The following is a 20,767-nucleotide window of genomic DNA, read 5'->3' as shown; positions in this document are numbered from 1 at the left end:
ACCTACCTACCTACCTACTTACCTAGGTATGTAGTAGTAAAGTGAAGTGAAGTGAGTGAGTCAGTGAGCGAGTGAGTGAGTGAGTGAGTGAGTGAGTGAGTGGAGTGAGTGAAGGGAGTGAGTGAAGGGAGTGAAGCGAAAGAACGAGAGTTGTCTTGATGGCACAGGCAATACTAGTTATGGAATACCTATTATGAGGTTATAGTAGACCACTCTTCTATTCTTGGATAGGTACTGTAAATTGTGATGCATAGTCCAAATCACGGTGGACATTCTATACCTCATTTAGTAGCGCAAGACTTCAAGAACTCAGCAACGTCCACACCCCAAGCCTCTTCCTTCTCAATACCTGTACTCAATCCCAACTGGGGACTGATATGGTTATGACCTTCTAATACCCCATATGAGATATCAACGGTAGTCCACTCCGTCCTGAACTGCTGTGCCGAGGCTGACAAGAATTCGGGGTCGAGCTCGCTGACGAGTAAGTTTATCTTGACGCCAGGAAGAGTCGGTTCCGTACCATTCTTCTTCTCCTTTTCTAATATACCCAAAGACGAGTTTTCCCAGATCTTACCGTCTCCTAAGTAAGCCCTCAGAATCGAGTTATCCTCTTCGCCCCAGTGGTATGGCACGCCGAGTAAGATTGCGCCTCTAAGTAACACACCCTCGCCTTTTCGTTCTTCGGCTAAGATGGCCTCCCTCGACTCCCTGAAAAGAGAGGACAGAAGCCAGGTTGTCAGATGGATACCACCGGCCGAGTTTCCAAGGAAAAACAAATCGATAGATTCGTATCCTTCTTTCTTAGACAACGTATTGACGACCCAGTCAACGACGAGCTTGACGTCCTCGCCGCCCGAAGGGAACTTGGCCCCGTGAGAAATGAGGCGGTAATCGGCGACAATGACAGTAATCCCGTACTTGGAGGCGAAGAAATGACCGAGGTTTCCAAAGACCAGACTGTGAGCGAATTCCTCATTCACCTTTTCTCCGCTGACGAAGCCGCCGCCATACAGGAAGACAAGGACGGGTTTAGCTCGGAACGGTGCAGTCGGTGGATTGGCTGGGTAGTAGATGTCCAATTGATGTCGTGCAGTCGGGCCGTACTTATGCGTCTCGTGCCGTGTCGATCTGATTTCGCTCTCCTTAGCGATCAGGATATGCGCGTAAGCGGCAAACGTGGGGAGTAGGACATCCTCAATCCCCCTTCCGAAAGGTCTTAGTTTATCCATCGTGTTCTATCTATCTATTTAGGTAGGCAGCTAGGTAGGCAGCTAGGTAGGCAGGTTAGTCTTGTAGTCTTACTGACCTTGATGTTTATAAATTTAAACAAGCTACTGACGGGTATCGTCAATATAAGGACAAAAGGTAGGTACTTTCCCTTCACTCATCTTTACATACCTACCGTTGCATCCGAAGGCTTGCCCTGTCTCATGCGGGGAACAAACAGACGATCCAATTACCGACACCGAAATCTCATTCTGCCCAGTGCCCTATTAACCCCATTGACCCCATTACCCCCATTACCCCTGGCGAGATTTGACTCGGCTTTCTTTCACGATAATCATCGGCATTTGTACCACTGTAGGGCTAGGTGGATTAACTGCCGTAATCACATTCACATCCTAGGTAGGTATTATTGTACAATACCTACCTAGCCAGCTAGGTTTTGGGCACATGTGTAATATTAGTACGTACTATGTAGTGTAGTAGGCCGGAACATGCAGGTCTTGGAAAGGGAGATTAGGTCTATGGCTATTGGACGAGCTGACTAGTGCTGTAGAATTTTGGATTCGTTGGCCGAGACTAAGTCTACAAGCTTAGCCCGAATGGGCTGCCCGAAGGGGGCGTAGATCCTTTGAGTGACTTGTCACAATTTTTGACCGGCCGTGTTGGGAATTATGCCAGTAACCGCAGCAGAGCCAAGCGTCTCGATGGGAGCGTATGGTAGCGAGCTAACCGTAAGTGTTCCTACCGGAGCCGAATTCTCGGATCCCCCGAGATCAACATCGTCGAGGATAGCGTAGCCGGGCTCCGTGGAATCCGCAAAGAAGACCGCCCTCTCGGAGCTGTTCTTGAAGGCCGAGCTCTGGATGAGTACTTGGGCTCCCATGCGACAGTTGACGCCACTGGAGACGAGAGTGTCCCAGAAATTGTTGACGATATGCACGGTTCCGAATCGGACGAGTGGCGCACGGCTGTATGTTCTATAAAACTGGTTTCCGGCATAAGTAACATGCAGGGTGCCCTGATCCTCCTTGGCGTTTCTGTCCGAGTGGCCGATCAACGACGCCTTCCAATGGTCGTGGAAGTACGTGTTCGAAATCGTGACCCATTGCGAGCCGTGTGAAATGTCGACCAAGCCGTCGTAATCATCTTTACCGCTGTTGAGGTCACCAGATAAGTCGCAATGGTCGATCCAGATGTTTGAGGATGCGTCGATGCCGATAGCATCGCCGTTCTGAGCTGCGACCTTGGCGATTTTCATGTTACGAACGATCACATTTCTTGCTCTGTGAATATAAAACCCAACCCCCGTTATGGAGCTTCCATTCTCGCCGAATATAGTCTTGTTAGCAGATACGTGCACTTTGGCTGAGCCCAAGATAGTCCCAGACACGATGATAGTGAGAGGTTCTTCTTGTCCGGCTGCTCTGGCTAGGCTGTCGACGTTTGTGACGGTAATCGTATCACCAGCAACGCCACCTGTCGTTCCGCCGGCCTCGGTACAGTATCCGATAGAACATGCATCACTAGCCTGTCTGCGAGCGATCCTGTTACGAGTTTCTAGAGGCTTATACGGAGAGGCGGCAGAAAAAGCAGCTAGCCAAGCAATATTGAAGTACTTCATCCTATTGGAATTCCCGGTTTCCTTAAGACACCTAGGTAAGTAGGTAGATAGGTAACTCAGATTGGGAAAGATTCCCACAAGATGGCTTGGAAACTAAATGATAATAAAAAATGCCTCTGGACAGGGCAACCCTGAACATGTCATCATCTTATTATACGAAGCCATCTCGGCCCGAAGGCTGTTAAAAGGAATAAACACCATCTATGGCGGAATGGTGCTTGCCTCCAAAAAGGATCGTATCCTCGAATTATTACTAGGTACCTAGTATGTACTTGACTTCATATAGCTTGTTTCTCAAGTGCTCGTCCGAGAAAAAGGAGGCAGCTATGCTTCAGGGAAACGACATGAGCTCATCGTGCTTGAAAACAATAAGGTCGATTGGTAGGCCTGTGACATATCCGTATGTGTCTGACTCTACAGGACAGGGTTGGGTCCGGTGGGCATGGCTAACTCCCCTGAAAAGATTCTGGTGACATATCCAATCATGTCATCCTGAATAATGATGTAGCCTCTTAATCTAGGAGATCCCGTGGTTAAATACCACCTCCGGGTAGTGAGATGCTGGTAAGTCATAATTTATTACTACCTATAATGTCTCCATATGAGTTGGAATAGATGGATGTCACATCTTAATACCTAATCACTAACACTTCACATAAAATAGCACTTCTATCCGGGGTATACCGTCCATCAGATTTGTAATGCCAATACAGTATCGAACATGATCTAGCCCGCGCGAGCATCTTGATTAACCTTTTTGAGTAACGGACTCCTATCATCCTCCACTCGCCTCCTTCGCCAAAGCCCAGCACTTCCGCATTCCGGTACCCATGGACTCGTCATCGATAACACCAGCCTTGCTCCATCGGCTCTGCGCCCCTCCCCTTCCTCCATTCTCAAGGTCGTCGTTGAAATCTCCATGCGAATCGAGTTCAAACAGATGAACATGCATTGTCAGCTTCAAATGCGAGAAAAGCCACGGCACGGACCCCAAGTCATCGATATACTTCACCCTCACCATACCCATCGACTGATCCCGATCAACCAAGTTCACAACGTACTTCTCCGCGTCTGCCTTTCTCGTCTTTGCAGTGCTGGTCTTGGGGTTGTTAAGAACATGACTCGGCAGCTCCCAAAGGCCAGCTAGGAGCCCCTTTTCGGGCCGTCGGTGTACTAAATATCGCCCGTCGTTGCGTCTCACGGCACAGACTAGCGTCTCCTCTTCCCTTACCGCCTTCTTGATCTTTTTTACCGGGAATTTCCTCGCGTGGTTTGCGATCACATCCATAGCGGCAGGGCTTAGGGTCACAGTATCCTGCTTAGGGAGCTCTTCTGGCTCGGCAGAAGTAGTAGATGCGGCCATGGTCTGCGTGAATGCGAATGATTGCAAAGTAGCTTGCACCCTCGTCTTAGACTTTTCTTGTTTGGATGAGATCTCCGTCTTTCTGTTCTGATCATCGTCGTCTTCATCAGCGTAATTCTCGAACGGCTTGCAAAAGGTGCATGCATCTTCGATATCAGCCACGGTATCCTTCTCCGTGGGCCGAGACACCAGTCCTTTTTTTGCAGCTAGCTGCAGACCTTCACTATATGCGCGGCAGCTCGAGGTGATGGGACAATCGGAGCAATTAGGTTTCGGCGTGCACACCGTACTCCCAAGCTCCATCAGTGCTTGTCCCCATCGACCTGGCCTATCACTGGGCTCCTCCCCATTATCCTCGTTCAACATATCAATATCGTCATCTCCCGGTCGATCCCGCGCAACCGCCTTAACAAGTCGCCCCGCCGCCTCCCATAACAGATCCACAACCCCCTTATCCGTCTTCACATCCCCTAACACCCCCATAACTCGACTCAAAACCCTCAACACATTCCCATCCACCATCGGCGCCGGCCGTCCGAAAACAATAGCAGCGATGGCGCCGGCCGTATACCTACCCACGCCAGGCACCTTCTCGACCAACTCCTCGACATCGCCCGGCAGCAAACCCCGCATATTTTTATCCTTGCACACGCTCTTCGCCGCCTTATGGATCCTCGTAGCGCGGCTATAGTACCCGAGCCCGCGCCACGCGGCGAGCACCTCGTCAGGTTCTGCACGGGCCAAGTCCTGGATCGAGGGCCAGCGCGCCATCCAGCGGTTCCAGTAGTCGATGACGACGGCGACGCGGGTCTGCTGGAGCATGATCTCGCTGATCCAGACCTCGTACGCGCGGCGCTCGAGGCGCTGGCGGGGGTCTTCTCCTTCTGCGCTCGGGTTGATCCATGCTTTGCGCCATGGCATGTTGCGCGCCGTGCTTACGCCGTCGAACCAAGAGAGAAGAGAAGTGCGGGCTTCCCGACCGTCTAGTAGTAGCGGGTGGTGATAAGTTACGTTGTGTGTGCGAGCTGGGAGGTTAATGCATGGTAAGGTAGTGGGAACAGAGCCCTCTGGGCCTGCGTTCGGTTTCTCGAAGAGCCGCGCATATAACTCTCTGATCGCAATTTTCTCGGTTAAGCGCGTTACCATTTTCCGTCTTTTAACGCGTGGCGTATTCGAGGCAGGGTCTGGGTCTGGGTCTGGGTCGACATACTCTTCGGAATCCGAATCTGGTACGTCCCTCTGCGACTGTGCCGGCGCCGTTCTCTTCCTCGGCCCCTTCCCTTGGGATCTGGATGATTGCAAAACTTCACCATTCTCAATTTCTTCTACTGATACAGTTGAATTACCACTAGCGGCATTATTAGCTGCAGCCGCGGCCGCGACCGATTGGCGTGTGACCCGTGTTGGGCGCCGTCGCATGATGTAGAAGTTGTAGAAGTTGTAGAATTTGCTATCTGATAATGGTGGCGGCGACGCGTTTGATACGAATCGCGCAATCACGTGATGTGAAATAGTAATGGTGGTGACTCAGGGGTTCAGGGGTTAGTACATCCATAATATTGCTCAACATAACCAAAACATAACCAAAACATCAAAATATGCATGGACACCCAATGCTTAAGACATTTTGCTTGTCATTCCGCCATTCCTCTACATTTCGCACTAGGTACGTAACTCATACTTTTCTCATGATATCCATACTAACGTACTCACTAAGGTGCGTTCCTCTTATGATTGGCCCTACCTACACTGCCACACTTTTCTCATTTGAACTCTTGCTTGCTAATCCCCTCTCTCGCCTTTCCGAGGTGGACGTCTCCATCGCTGACCCTTTCATATGATAATAAGCTATGGTTTCTGTTAACAGCCATTCCTCCCCGCTTTCTAGAAATCATATAGGGGAAGTACTTGCCTCGATCAGCTTCTCCGTCATTATAGAGCATTGCCTGTCGGGATCTTGAGCATGGGTAAAAGAGCTTGAGCGCCATAGGCCTTCGAATCCCATATCCTCCAAAATCTCGTTTAGCATGCCGTTGCTGTCTAATGCGCTCGTGAACTTTGAATTGGAAGATAGTGTCTGGAGCAGAGCATGAGCCGATCCGAGCGTCGATGAACTCTGACCGTGGAGTAGCACCTCGTCTAGGAATTGTGCAATGGTAGGGCATCTGCCACGTGTTAATAGTTGATTAATCAATTGTAACAATTGGGCGACTTACAAATGCAATACGACGGCAGGCCTCCCAGATGCCAGTTCGTTCAACCAGACTAGAGTATGAGTCTGTATCGCCTCATCTAAGATTTGGAAGTCTACCAATTCAATAGCCGTATTAAGAAGAAGATCCTTGTCCTTCGCGCCATCTAGGTCGCGTAGGTTACGAGTTGGTCCGAGGTTAGCGACACCAACTGGATTTATACCAGCGGACCAGAGGCATTCTTTTAGGTCTTCGGGGGTAATTGCTCGGGCCTGGATAAGAGCAAGATAGGGAGATGCGTAGAACTCGCTTGAGAAGCTCTTCGACGAATCCCCAGAACTACTATCTGTCGTCATCTCGAGGAATGTGGAGAGGACCCGGAGAGCTGGAGTTTTGGTGATAGGATCCGTAAGTCCTCGCGAGAGACATGCACAGACTGCGAAATGGAAGCTGTCTGCAGTAAAATGGATACCATAGGCATCGTCTAAGGGCAGTGCTGCCTCCTCTAGTTGCGAGCGGCCTTGTAAGAGATATGGAACCATCTTATTGCTCCTCAATTCTCCTGTAGTCCCAATGTTCGTTAGCACGGCTTCCAGGAACAAAGCGGTGCAGTTGAATAGGCTGGCGGGTACAAGCCGGACCAATGACATCGCCAGCCAGAATAACTGCGGCCCGTAACGCGACGCCGAAGTGAGCTTAGCAATCATCTTAGATAGGGACGTAACTATTGCGACGAGCATGTCGCTGCCGCTGTCGTCGCCAAAGCGGCCGACACTATTGCGGAGTGCTACGAGAACTTGATAGAGTAGGTCATCATCGACCTCTTCGCGAGCCAGGCACCCCATTACGGTAAAGGCTCGGGGTTGGATTGCCGGGTTATTCTGGAAGGCAGTACTGGCTACCAAGCTCATCCATCTCGACCGCCACGCGTTAGCCATATCGACCGACGGTGCCGCGACCGAGCATGTTTCGAATAGCAGAGTGGCCAGATTCTCTATTACTGAGAGGGCCGGCCCTGCCTCGTGTGATGTTGAAATAGACGTCCCATCCCTTGCCAACGGTAAAGGAATAGAGAGGCTGTCATTTCTTGGTTCAGACAATATCTCCAATGTGCTGCGAAGTTTCGATAACCTTGTATCTTCTAATTTAAATGACGTACAAGCCGCGTGAATCGAATTGATTAATAGGCGATGAACCAGCGCCCGGATATCGTAGGTGCCCGTATTTGATAACATCGTGACTATGTGAAATATCTCAGGGAGGTAAAGCTGCGATTGAACACCGCAATCGAACGACAGCGAGAGGCAAAATTGGAGTAGGATACAGATCTCGTTCCATACGGCATTTTCTTGGAGGAACTTTGTTGGCCGAAGCGAAGATCTGTTCAACGCCTTCCGGAGTCTAGATATTATCTTTCCTCGAAGTGTTATTGTTCCAATAGCCGTCACTATTGAAGTCAGAGACTGTGTATGTTCGTCATATAACCCTACAGCCAACGCTGCTTTGACTATCTCTTCGAGGAAGATGTCCAACAAGACTTCGTCTTTATAGATTGCTGGCCACACCGTATACTCCAAGGTAAGAGCCAGGGACGGCTCCATCACCGTAACGTCTATTAGTTTCCGGAAGATCGAAGCGATTTTCTCTTTGGCCTTCTCGCTATCGGATTCGTCTGGTAGAAGCGACGTGCGTAAACTTGGTACCCATGGTGCCATGTAAGCCAGGCTTAAAGGTTTCTGCTCCTCGGAGAAGCTTTCCCACCCGACAAAAAACTCGTTTAAGAAGTCGTGTGTTAGCTGCGGTTCTTCTTGGGCAAGGACTTTGCTAATGTTGATTATGAATTGGGTGGGATCCAGCGGGACAGAGACATCTGCACATGTAGTTAGCAAACATGGATGATATCATTTCATGTTGGACACAGACCTTTGATACACATGAACTTAGACGCTGCCTTGAACTTGAAAGCCCGACAGAGAGCACCGAGTAAATTGTATGATGCAATCCGGAGCATGGCGTCGGGGGAAGCGAGGTTGGTTAATGCAAGGTTCAATAACGTTCCAGGAACGTCCTGTGGTCGGATAAGACGCTCAAATGGCTTCATCGTCCTGGTGTCTTTGCCTAGCATTGCTTTGGCTCTGCGGATCTCCTTCAGAACATCCGCCTTTCTGGTACTCTGGAAATACATCACGATCTTGCCATTATCCGCACGTAAACCAAAAGCGGAGTCATCCTCGGTCGGAATAGAAGTTGGTGCCTCATCCAAGTCTTTTAGATGGAAAATGTCGTTAACGATTCCGTTTAGGCGGAAGCTTGGGTGGACCTCCTGCTTCTTTACTGTGGTTACTTGGACGAATGAGCCTCCAACTCCGACGGTAACCTCGATCTTTCCCTTGGTTTTTGAAAGCCGGGTGACCGGTTGGAATGTGTAGCGAGAATCAGTGGCTATACTGATGGTTTCCTTTGGGAGATGCACCTGGCTTAAATGGAAGTGTGCTTGGAGATCAAGGCGGCTACCGAGCAACAGGTACTCAACATTGGATGGATTGAGCACGTTTGTCTCACTCTTAGTGACCACGCGAAGTACGCGCCGAAAGCATTTCCTTATTTCGTAAACGTTAGCAAATGTGTGATCCTATCTATAGTAGTGTGGACATACCGAAATGTGCTATTCATGTTATAGATATAAATCCTGGACATTTGTTTCAATTCGCTTGGACTCAGAAGTTCCAATTTTCTGTACAGCTCGTCCGGGGGGTCATTTTGACTATCATAACACGTCGCATCGATGAGTATCCCAAAGGGTTTGTGCCATAGCCGACTTGCAATCTATACCCAGTTAGATTAAAAATGATTTTAATTGGAGAGAAAAGGTGATAGGGTTGGAATAGAAAGATAACTTCATAACTAAGGTCGAATTGGCCTTCAGCCATGGCTTACCTTCAAGAAACAATACAAAAGGGTATCATAGTCTATAGCATCTTGGTCCATATGACGGAGAATCACGCAAATCACGGAGAGCCCATCCTATTCAACGTTAGCCTCTAGTACGTGTTATGGATGGATTTGGTTGGATGATCGACTTGCCCTGCTCTCACCACCATCGTAAATAGCACGAGATGTCAAAAAAGAGTCTGTGCTCCTGAAAGCATTACGGAGCATGAAGTGCTGGAATCTAGAATAAGCTAGAGGGCTATTTGCAGTGATTTGAGGGCGATTCCAGGTAACTGCTAAAGGAGGTGGTCCGAGATTGGTTATAAGAGCTCGTAAAGGCTCGAGAACGGGCGATCGACCACGAGCTAATTCGTTAGGAGAACGAACATGATCCCGTCTTTCTTGGGACATAAGTCTCTGCCGGACATGATCCCAGTGGTCGTACAGGAACCTGTGTAGAGCAACACAGGAGCCAAATTCGAATGTTTCGCCTTCTGCTGGGGCCGTATTAAGCCCGGTGGGGGGAACCTAGGCGTCGACAATATTAGCAAGCTTCCGAGCATATTTACTAAGAGAGACTTACCGATATCTCACGAAGAAAGGTCGTGACGCGGTAAATATGTTTTGTGAGGAAGTCATTGAGGGGATACATATACGGCTCCTTCGCTCCAAACAGGACATTGTTTGCTAGGTTCTGGATAACTTTGGCGATTAGAAGTAGGCCACGACGCATCTCCTTAGACGGCGGGCTCTCTACAAGATTCTCTACCTCCGGCGCGACGATAGCAGGACAGAAGAATCTCAGAAATATGAAGGCCCCTACAGCCGTATATTTGGCCTCTTGGAATCTAGGCATCACTGCCGAAGATATCTAGTAAATCGTCAATAACGGCTGACGCAGTCTGCGTTCATGAATTGACTTGACTCACTATACTGCATATCTTACGGAACGAGGCAGGGATATTAGCGGAGGATGCACATATATCGTCGATAAAGACTTTAGCGACAATTCGTAGCTGTAGCGCATTTTTCTGGAGCTCTTCCTGAGAGGAAATCCTTGTTGGATCGAGCTCAAGGTCCAGGTCTTTTGAAGTCAACATTAACCTCTCGACGACTTTCTGTAGTGTAGCTTTGAGGTAGTTCGCGCCTTTCCACTTCGCATAGATAGATAGCATCTTGGTTGCGACACAGTTTCGACGAAGTATCTCCGATTCATTCTCTAGATAAAATATGGATCAGTACCAGACACAACATCGACAGTATTCTAACTTACCGGTGTCTTCGATTTCCTGCTTGATCAAGGCTTCCATAAGGTCAAAAGTCAACCCACGTGCTTCAAACACGTTGAGCATCGAAATTGTAAGTTCTTCAACTTCGCTACTTGGACAAACCGAGCTGATAGCAACAGCAAGGTTCATGTCATGAGTGAAAAGCTGAAAATACCGAGTTAGTCATCGGGAGCTATTCTCAAACTATTCAAACTACTCACTTCTAATAGCTCGTCGTACTTCTCATTGACCGCTTTATCAGATAGGTTACTAAATTCCGTCCCTTGGACTAAGATATTATAAAGGACCTTCACAAACGCTGTACGGATCTCGATGTTTTCATTGTAGCCGATGCTAAGGGAGTACTTGAGGCCCACATCAATATTTGCGCTCAGGAGATTAGAGAGAATAGTGATAGAAAGTTCGGACGTCGATCCAGCCTCATCTCGATGCGACCCGGTTGTCGTAATATCGCCTCTAATACTTTCCGACGGCTCGTAATTGAGTAATGAAAGGAATCGGTTGAAATATGTGCGGAACATTTGAGACTTTAGTTCACTGGTGCCGGCATCGTTCTGGCCATCTCCGGGTTGGAGTGGCAGCCTATAGGTAAGTTCAGCGAGGCAGCGGAGACAAGCTTTATCAAGATCTCTTTGAACTCGGGCTGTATCATCCGGCCGGGTTTGTGAATAAGTGCTCTCCGCCGGGGGAGACCTAGGCCTAGCAATCCAGCTAAAGATGTACTCAAGGAGCTGGTTTCGTTTTCTAACATCATCGCGGAGATTTAAGTGCTCCTTTTTCCGGTTAACAGATTCGCATAACTGGCAAATCTTGATTTTGACTCTTAAGCTAGATATGTTATCAGCGACACCGTCTAGGAATTTTGCAAAGCTCAACCCAAGAGAGCTGAAATGGACCGACGACGCAGCCCCTAGTTCAGAAGGGGTCTGTAGCCGCTCCACAAGGGCCTTCAATAACGATGCTGCTTGCTCGGCGAATATAATCTCGACATCCTGCCCTTTGAAGCCGGTTGGTTCGAGAGCACCAGTGAAAAGTACTTCGAGTTCTGATTCCAGTGCTTTGAAGAGAGGTTGGTATAACGTTGGCGATATCTCAATAGATAGTACTTCTCGTGTAGTTTCCCTTACCCGAACGTTTGTACACGCGAGGAGCTGTGTGCTGACTCGGAGGTACCTGTTGAGCAGAGGCTCCTCGTGGTTTTCGGACGAAAGTCGGTCAATCCATTTCAACCCGCCTGCAGCAGGCTCTTCAAGGATGTACGCTTGCTCGGCCGTGCAGATACCACCGAGTGATGCGAGGAAGCCAGATAAGTTTCTCCACTTTGAGAAGCCCCTCTCATCGATGCTGTCCGTGGATGTCGTGGATACATCTTTAGATAAGTGATGCCACTTTTCAAACGCTCTCTCCCAAGCATCGAGAATGCCCACACTTGGATACTGCATGCCTCTAAGTAGAGCCCTGATTCGTTTTTGGAAGGCCATCATTCCTGTAAATCTAAAGTCGGGGGACGCAATCTCGCCGAAGACCTCGCTATTTCGGAGCAATAAACTTGCCGTCTTGCTAGCATCTACAGTTGAATCTAATATCCGACACTCTTCATTGAAGAGTCCAATGCATGATGTTACCAACTGACATGTCTCGATGTCTGAGGAGCAGAGCGAGGTTAGGAAGAGGGTCTCTAATTTGTTCGAAGTCGCTATTCGTTCTGGTATATCCTCGGATACAGCAGACAGTTCCTGAAATTCTGTAAGCACACATCATGAAGTATGTTCCTTGATTTCTAATCTAACCTGAATTGAAGTGAGGAGTAATAGACGTGATTCAAGATACCCGTGGATAGACCTGAGTAACGCGTCGTCCTCTTGCTGGTCATGCTTTTCGCACATTTCCATGAGAACAAGCGATCTGTAGAAACCTAGAATCAGAATACGCCCCTCGCAGTTTAGAGGATGTACCTACGTTAGGCTCCAAAATTTTATCCCAAAACTGTTCGAGTCAACACGTTTAGATTTACGCAACGAAGACAGAATACCATCTGGGGTGAGTAGCTTCTTAGCTACACTGCTAGCGAGAGCTCTGACGGAATCGTTTGCTGTTACAAGACAAGAGACGAAGGCTTCAAATATTTCTTCGTAGAATCGCTGCGCGTCGGAACTGTCAGACGGAGGACCTTCAAACAGGGTCATGGGCGAGGCGTCTAGGAACTTCAATATGTTACATATCACGGTGGCCGTCGATGCACTTGTCTCGGATGCTTTCCGTTGAGAGTGACGATCGCCGGTGTATAAATCCGCTGAAATTGCAGACATAGCCTAAGAAAATCAGTATATTTTCTGATTTGGATGTGTAGATTTAAGAAATATCTAACCTTCAGCCGGCTCTGTATGAAACTAGCAGCCTCGGTGAATAGACGGCGATAGTCTTGGGCATTGGGTTGTCGCGCGAAATACGAGCATGCCTGAATCAAAGCGATCTTGAAAGTATGAGGCGCAGAAGAGTTAAGACACGCCTGGGTTAGGGATTCTACGGAGCCTTCAAAGTTCAGATGCATGAGACTGATGAAGGCGGCAGTGGTCAAATCTTGGTCGAACAGACCCCCTTCCCCGTTGGGATGGTATCGACGGAAGACAGCATCTCGGACTTCATCTTGAACGTCCATAGCATAACTTACAATGGTAGCGTCGCCATCCTCGTCGAAATGGCGGACGGCTCGTAGAAGACTCACAAGACAGTATCCTGCCGCGTCATTCTTATTCCTAAGTGCCTTTCTTAGACTTTCGAGAAACGCTACCTTTTTAGCCATGCCGGCGGTCTTAGCTTCCCGCAAATTGCTCGCCACCTCGAACACATCAGGGACCAGCATAAGCAGGGACGTTTGGAATGGATATAACGTTGACCGCCTTTTGCCGGAGTCGGCAATCGTATGCGTCATGTCGAAGAGGGTATCAGGACCACCATCTAGCTTCCTATGCTGATAATGCAACGTGATGAACTCTTCGGGATAACGCTCGATCCACCTAGTAACTAGGAGTGGCGTGATGATAGCAACGGTATTTTGGTAGGCTCTTCGAAAGTGAAGGAAACTGGAACATAGCTCTTGTATGACCAGCCCGAGCTTCTGGCCATCAACCCACATGTACGAAACAAAGCGTAGTATGACTAGGGAGGTCCTTTCCTCCTCGGCCATTGTTTGTGTCGGGACTTGCTGTGCCGGAGTTGTTGCTCGGATGCCGTAAATGACAGCCCTCACATATTCAAAGGAGGCTGACCAGCTCGACGCGGTGACAAATTCTAGGATAGTCTTGATATATGGTTCGATATCCTCCACATCATCCGTCTTCGTTCCTTTACTTTCTCGAGAGTCCTCTGAACCACTTGAGGAAGCAGCTCTAGGCGCCGGTTCTTTAAAATGAGGGTCAAATATCTCCCGTGCAGATTTCTCATCTAGTATCGTCCTAGCAGGCAATGTATAGTTTTCTGGTAACGGACTAAGTAGGTGTTTGAAAAGATCAAAAACCCTTGTCACGAGCCCGTCGTCCAGCGGCTCAGGGTTCTTAGACCCGGAGCTGGACACCTCAGCTGCGCCATTGGAGCTAGCTTTACGGAGGGTGTCCCAATGAGCAGAGCAACAATCGGCGAGGAGTGATAGGACATAGACTTCGGAGAGGAGAATATGGGGTGGATGGTTCGCGAAGGTCTTATATGGGCGACCGAGCTCTTCTAAGAGTGAAACTAGGGATTCGAACACGACGGCTATGGAAATAGCGCTGATCTTTACGAGGGTGGCGCGTGTAATGCCGGCAACATCGTCGCGCTGGAGGTCCTGACCTGGGGTGCCGGTACGGTGCGGAAGCTGCGCGCAAACACGGCGATTAGCAAAGAATATAGCTACGATAACTACATAATGATGGAACAACGGAACAGGAAAAGGGCTTCCGGTACCCTAGTTGTAAGTCTTTCGACCAAGCATCCCACGAGGCCCGCATCACCATTCATCTTGTGCTCGTATACCGTCGGATCGCGATTGAGGGTCTTCTCAACATTGTGACGTCGTCATGGAGCACAGCCAGCGGCAACCAAGGGTTTTGAGAAGGACTATAGCTCGTTTGCGAAACGTAGAGGTATGTCTCAAAATCTCGGTTGTATAACAACAGATCGTCCTACCCTCCTCCTAAGAATAGCCTTGGAGCAATCCGAATTCGATTCGTTGTCCACGTTGGGTGCGAGTTAGGTAAGTCGGGGGATGAATATGGGTACGGATTGGAGGTTGGAGGTTGGAGGGGGGGGAGTTTTCTAAGAGGGTTCACGGCTCGATTTTTTGTGTGGGTATTGGATATGGGTATTCTTTTTTTTATTCCTCGATGATCCTTCGAGGGTTTTACACAATTGTATGTAAAGAGGAGGAATACCTTTCTCAATTTAGTAGATCTAATATTAAGGCTAGGATCGATATCGGACACGTTTGCGACAAGGCTCGTTCGATATGATCTGCGATAACGAATTGGGTAAAATTAACCAAATGCCTATTGTTTTTTTTTCTCTCATCAAATATCCATGGATGTGTTTCGTACTACGTGATTGTAGTAAAGTCGTCGAAGCTAGCGTCGAAAGACACAGCGACTCCATATGTCGGTATGCAGAGAGAGGTGCGCAGGTGGTCTCAGTGGTCTTCGTGGTCTCCAACCTTGGCTTGCTTAGGGGAAACAAGATGAAAGGGAGACAATTGCAGGTGATTGTCGGGGAGGGGTATAGGTAAAATGTACCCTATCCAGCCTGGGATCTAGTAGAAAAGGGTAAGGGCAAAGGGTAGGATTACCTGGCAGTATACATCCCCTACATCCCATACTAGGTTCCATAGGTGCCACCTACCTAGGTACCATGCTGCCGTCCCATGTAGGCAAGACCGACCTACTTTTGGAGATACATCCACTAGACCCGTGGTGTCCTAAAGGGTAGGCTACCTAGCAGCCTAGTACCTACATATTAGCATGTGCCTACATTACATGTATTTGAGGTAGCCATAGTGCATTTATTTACACCTGCACCTGTAACCCGCAACCTGCACCCTTCACCCCTTCACTACTACCTAGGTACCTACACAGGCAGGTAGGTTACCTGGGCACCTCTGCGGCCAACTGCGGGGGTAGCTTTTGAGGCCGTTGTTGCCGTTGAGCTCAATAGATGAGAAGTTACGAGTCATAAAACATAAAACGCCGAAACGTGGTGGACCCGAGCCTACCTAGTTTAGTCACTTTAGTGCAAGTTTAAGTGCAAGTCTAGTTGCCCACGAGGTCTAGCGCATGTAGAAATGCTTGAAGCGGTGATGTATTCGGCGGGGATATGGATAGAGTACGTACCACTTACCTACCAGGTAGACCGCCAATGGTCAAATACTATTCCCGGAGGCTTTAACCACTAACAATCCTTGAAGAGCCTTGAAGTTCGTCAAGTTCCCTGCCTTTTACCTGCGAAAGTCACGCAAGCATTTCGCAAATCACTTATCATCGTTCGAATCTCAGGCATCTAAAACGGCCGAGACTCTTCTTGCTTGCGGAAATCATGATCGATCATCATTGGATATTCCTAAATTTGACGCCATTTTTCCTTTACAGCTATTGTTACCCACACTGCCCACACTAGACATCCACTACGGCCCGACCCTCCCTGTCCTCTTTGAGTGTTTGCTTCCAGGTTTTTACCTTCCTAGGTTACCTAGGTAGCTATCTCACATATAATACTCGGTATAATGCCGATATACAGGTTCTAGATAACTTCTAGAATTCTCAGACGACAGACGTACTATGTAACGTCTCGTATTGGGTCACGGACCGGATATTGGTTGACAAAAATGTCATTTAAGAAAATGAATAGACGAAATTGCTACAGCTATAAAATGTATATGGACACCATTAAATCTTTACGCAAGTAGGTAAGACGAATCGGGAAATAGAAGATCCAATATCTCCAAGAGGATATCCATCTTTAGGTGACCAGTCAGCTTCTGGTGTCACTAAGACTAGAGACTAGAAAGTCTCGATAGTATAATTATAACCATAGCAAAACATGGTTCGACCAGTCTTAATTGCAGATGTATGATCGTTCTAGTCGAAGGTTTCATTGCCTAAATGTACCACTACCAGATACGATACAATCCCGCCTTATCCTCTATATCCGCGACCATAACCACCATTTCCTCGATACCCGCCGCGTCCCTCATTTGATCGACGATCGCGGTTGTCACGCCCATGAGGTGGCCTGTCATACTGACTACCGTAGCCGTTCTGAGGGGGCGGGGGAGGATATCCTCCTCCGTATCCTTGGTTTCCGTAGTTTCCTCCATGATTTCCTCTATGCTGACCCCCCTGTTGGCCACCGCGCCCGTTGCCATAGCCGTCGCGACCACCGCCACCGAGATATGCCGGAGGAGGTGGGGGCGGGAATCCATTCCCGAAGCCAGGGAATCCGGGGGGTGGCGGGACCCAACCTGGAGGAGGGACGGGAGGAGGGGCAGAGTACGAGTTGTTGTTGTTGTAACCATTCTGGTGCGACGATGATTGATCAAACCTATCTCGTCGAGAATCCGGTCCGTAGTTGAACCTACCTCCTCTACCTCTACCCCCGCCATAATTACCTCGTCCAAGAGGTACGCCTCCATGGCTTCGACCAGAATTTCGCATCTTTCCCTTCAAATCCTCAATATCGTTACGGTCAAGTGCTGGTGTTGGCATCTGAGCACCCCTTAGAAGCATAGATTTGTGACCGTGTGTGTCACCTGATGCTTCGTAATAAACCCTAGAGGTAGATTAGCTTCAGAACAAATTACCTATCAAGTTAGATGTGTTGGAGTGCTTACGTTAGCGATCGATCATCATCTACATTAGGTAGAGCGTCCCTCTCTAAGGGATATTCCAAGCTACCATGAGGTAGATACTCGGGAACCTTTTCGATCTTCCCAGATAAACCTTGACTCAGGCGTGGGTCGAGTTTATGTATAGAATCACCTTGTTTCTTGGAATAGAAATGTGTAATTATGTCGTCGTATAGATCTTGGTTGGCCTCGGATAGAAGGAGAACGTCCCTGCCGGGGCTGTTCCGGGCAGCATCTTCTGTGTTTAAGAGAGGATATTTCTCCTCGACAGCAGCTAGAAGTCGAGGCATCTCTATAAATGGGAGAAGTGCCACTCCCTGCCAAGCCATCTTCTTTCCGTTAAGATCGATCTGAAAATCTTCGGGGTAAAAGTCGATGATTGGACTTTCCTCGTCGGTCATTAGGTCGTGGAAAACCTCTGGGAGCACGTGACGGGACGCGGCAGGCTGGACGCTCATGAGTTGCTCAAAGGGCTTCGCGACCCTGCCCTTCTCAAAGCTGATTTCTATTTTGCCAATATCCACAAAATCCTGTGCGAATGGCGCATAATGATAGGGGTAGAACCACTCCCATGATGGACATCCTTGGAAGTAATACCTCAAAACCCAGGCGAGTCCTTCGACGTAAGCTCGAGCAACTTTATGTCGGAACTCGATGTCCTTCGGGTCGACGTGGAATTTTTGCTCGTAATACCTATCGGCATAGCCTTCCTCCCATAGCCGAACTGAATCTTCTGGCTCGTCGCTTGCGGCTGAGCTACTCCCAGGAGTACTTGCCGCATCTTCCATTATGGAAGCTTTACGTTTGCCAAGAGCGGAAGGCGACTCCTGGGATTCCGCGCTGCCTTTTTCGGCAGTATCAGTGGTGACACCTGATTGAAGCGCTTGAATGCGACTCTTGAGCACTGCCGCGGCGCTCTTGTTAGCTTCATTAGCCTCTTGAGCAGCGCCTCGGTTCACAATCATGTCGTGTGTGAGAGCCTTAGGGAGGCCCGCAGGAAGGGCGTTTTCGGCGGCGTCATTAGCGCCTCTTCCATTACGCCCATTCCTTTGATCTTGCAGCTTACGTCTTTTGAAGCTAGCTTCCCTTCTATCCTCAGTCTCTTTTCGCCTTTTGAAAATGGCATCTTCCTTCTTCGCGAGGCCATTGAGAATATATTGAGCTCTCTCGAGATTGACATGACCGTCCTTGGTAAGGAAGCCACCCATGGCTGGTAGATTATCCCTCCAGATGGCGGTCAATGTATCAATACCATTCTCGCGAATTTCAAGAGCGGGGAGATGGGGAAGGAAATCATTGCCAACAAAGGAACACATAAAAACCCAATCATCGATGGCACGTTCTAAATCAAACCGAAATGGCAATCCAGGCACGTCGAGCTCAACGGCTAGATATTCTCGTAACACTGAGACATGAAGCCAGATAAAAGGCTTCAGCGGGAAAGCCTTATCCTTCTCACTAGATTCGCCGTCTTTCTCCTTAACGGCGCCGCGGCAATCTCGCGCATCGTGACCTTTCTGTCCGCAAAGCCTGCAGCCCTTTGCCTTACCGTCCTGAAAAAAGACATCCTCTCGAAGGACACGGAAATGAGGCTCATGGGTGGCGAGTCCTAGCATGATCAAATCGGCGTCTAATCCATATATAACGTGCCTCGTGTTGGGATCGTGGTCAGGAGATGCTCTCTGTGAGCGGACAAAGTTCATGATCTTATGCTCACCCTCACCGGGCACTGTAGCGTCGGAAATGATCACTTTCATATTTGCCCAGCCGGGATCAGTGTTAAGCTTATATGCACACCAATATCTCAAGCACATCGCAAGTATATCCATAAAGGGTGTACCAGGTGTAATGGCGTTGGAATCGAAGGCTTTCTTGGTTACTTCCTCAAGAGTTTCAGGTGGTAATGTACCGCCATTTTGTTTCTTGATCATCTTCAGTAGCTCCTCCTTGCCAGCCTGTTTTTCCTTAGCTTCTTGAGCAGAACGAAACCGTCGGGATCGTTGCTGGTTCATCTTAGCGCGAGGGGCAACACCGTCTGTGAACTTGATATTAGCATGAAGAATAATCAGTGACAGAACAGGGTAGTGGACCTACCAATGGCAATCATGAGCAGCTTCCTTGGGCGAACCATGTTGACTACGCGGTCGGTATACTTGAAGATTTCTAACATCATCTCTTCCTCATCTTTTGGGGCGGGTCTATCCTCAGGGTGCGAACACGGATGTACGATACCATTCATGTCAAGATAGAGATTATCGAATTCCTCGCCGTTCGGGTTGGGTCGGGTGGTATCAACAGGAATAACCGAGCCATCATCCATCTCAATCGGCCTGTCCTCAACGACGGGGGATATGATCTTTGGGTACTTGTTGGAAAGCCAACGAAAGGCAGCGGGAATACCCATCTTGGCTATGCTCAGATTTCCAGTTCTTAAACGATGGTGATATTTGGAAGTTGGAAGCTAGATGATAACCTAACCTGGGCTAAATATAGAGTGCCGGCTTTTGGAGGATAATGAAAGAGCGGAAGGGATCGGGGGGATTGAAAGTCGCACAGGCAGTGGTCGCATGGGGCATAACAGATGTATAAGTTCTGGGTTGTCTCTAAGCTCAGACTGGGCGAGATCGAAATGGAGGATGTCGTTAAGTAAGAGGCGACTTGTTGTTCACCACCGGTAAATTTCAGACTCGTGATTAATGACTAGACTTAGTAATAATAATGTATCAGAATTAATTTAATATACTTCTAACCGATCAAACAACCTTATGCGACTCACCAAATGGTGAATTCGTAGTCATGTAAGGTCTAGTGGTGACAAAGAAGGATGTTTCGATGGTTGAAAAAAAGATGATTTGGCGAGGCAAAAGTTCAAGTCGCGAAGCCTTGGAAACCTTGACAAGATCCACTTTCCAGTCGCATTTTAGAGTTCGCAGCAGCGGTCACAGTGGGTTGCAGTGACCAATCGGTGCGGTTAACTGGCCTAGTTTTACATGGAACCTACTAAGGCTGGGGATTAGTGCCTCTTTATGATAATAATAGTAGTCTTTAATAGCTATATCTCTCTACTATCTGCATCTACCCCCTAAAACCCCCCCAAAACCCCCTGGATATCGTACTTAAATGCATTAAACAGCTGACTAGAGAGCCTATGTTAGGTACTTGCATAGGTACGGTAGGTACCTACGTATTGTACGTAGGAGGTACGTCTTAGTAGGCTATCGATATCTGGCCAAAAATATATCCACCCATCCACCTACATACATACATTATTAC

At 48.5% G+C, this 20,767-nt stretch overlaps 5 protein-coding genes across 5 annotated transcripts; all 5 read right to left on the bottom strand.

The window, feature by feature from the left end:
* Positions 1-72: 72 nt before the first annotated feature.
* On the bottom strand, positions 73-1,523 carry GGS22DRAFT_176571 (alpha/beta-hydrolase). The gene has a single exon (XM_047963424.1). The coding sequence runs from the start codon at positions 1,230-1,232 to the stop codon at positions 282-284; it is 951 nt and encodes a 316-aa protein (XP_047813689.1). The 5' UTR covers positions 1,233-1,523; the 3' UTR covers positions 73-281.
* Positions 1,524-1,870: 347 nt separating this feature from the next.
* Positions 1,871-2,851, bottom strand: GGS22DRAFT_198510 (polysaccharide lyase family 1 protein; the record flags this gene model as incomplete). Its single annotated transcript, XM_047966148.1, has 1 exon — positions 1,871-2,851. The coding sequence occupies one exon, from the start codon at positions 2,849-2,851 to the stop codon at positions 1,871-1,873; it is 981 nt and encodes a 326-aa protein (XP_047813688.1).
* Positions 2,852-3,436: 585 nt separating this feature from the next.
* Positions 3,437-6,149, bottom strand: GGS22DRAFT_176569 (DNA glycosylase). The gene is made up of 2 exons (XM_047963423.1): positions 6,063-6,149; positions 3,437-5,755 (listed from the first exon to the last, which is right to left on the bottom strand). The coding sequence occupies exon 2, from the start codon at positions 5,631-5,633 to the stop codon at positions 3,627-3,629; it is 2,007 nt and encodes a 668-aa protein (XP_047813687.1). The 5' UTR covers positions 5,634-5,755; positions 6,063-6,149; the 3' UTR covers positions 3,437-3,626.
* Positions 5,815-14,461, bottom strand: GGS22DRAFT_103407 (GTPase). Its single transcript, XM_047957742.1, has 14 exons — positions 12,995-14,461; positions 12,586-12,938; positions 12,417-12,531; positions 10,827-12,362; positions 10,611-10,770; positions 10,267-10,556; positions 9,921-10,208; positions 9,491-9,865; positions 9,344-9,430; positions 9,063-9,232; positions 8,330-9,006; positions 6,431-8,276; positions 6,127-6,379; positions 5,815-6,044 (listed from the first exon to the last, which is right to left on the bottom strand). The coding sequence occupies exons 1-14, from the start codon at positions 13,811-13,813 to the stop codon at positions 5,997-5,999; spliced, it is 7,017 nt and encodes a 2,338-aa protein (XP_047813686.1). The 5' UTR covers positions 13,814-14,461; the 3' UTR covers positions 5,815-5,996.
* Positions 14,462-16,507: 2,046 nt separating this feature from the next.
* On the bottom strand, positions 16,508-20,371 carry GGS22DRAFT_176560 (exoribonuclease Dhp1). The gene is made up of 4 exons (XM_047963422.1): positions 20,271-20,371; positions 19,589-20,199; positions 17,480-19,529; positions 16,508-17,418 (listed from the first exon to the last, which is right to left on the bottom strand). Exons 2-4 carry the CDS (start codon positions 19,896-19,898, stop codon positions 16,785-16,787), a joined length of 2,994 nt encoding a protein of 997 aa, XP_047813685.1. The 5' UTR covers positions 19,899-20,199; positions 20,271-20,371; the 3' UTR covers positions 16,508-16,784.
* Positions 20,372-20,767: the final 396 nt, after the last annotated feature.

The sequence above is a fragment of the Annulohypoxylon maeteangense genome (genome assembly GCF_022496945.1).
Source record: "Annulohypoxylon maeteangense strain CBS 123835 unplaced genomic scaffold GGS22scaffold_37, whole genome shotgun sequence".
In the NCBI taxonomy this organism is placed as follows: domain Eukaryota; kingdom Fungi; phylum Ascomycota; class Sordariomycetes; order Xylariales; family Hypoxylaceae; genus Annulohypoxylon; species Annulohypoxylon maeteangense.
This window is presented reverse-complemented; position numbering and strand designations above follow the sequence as displayed.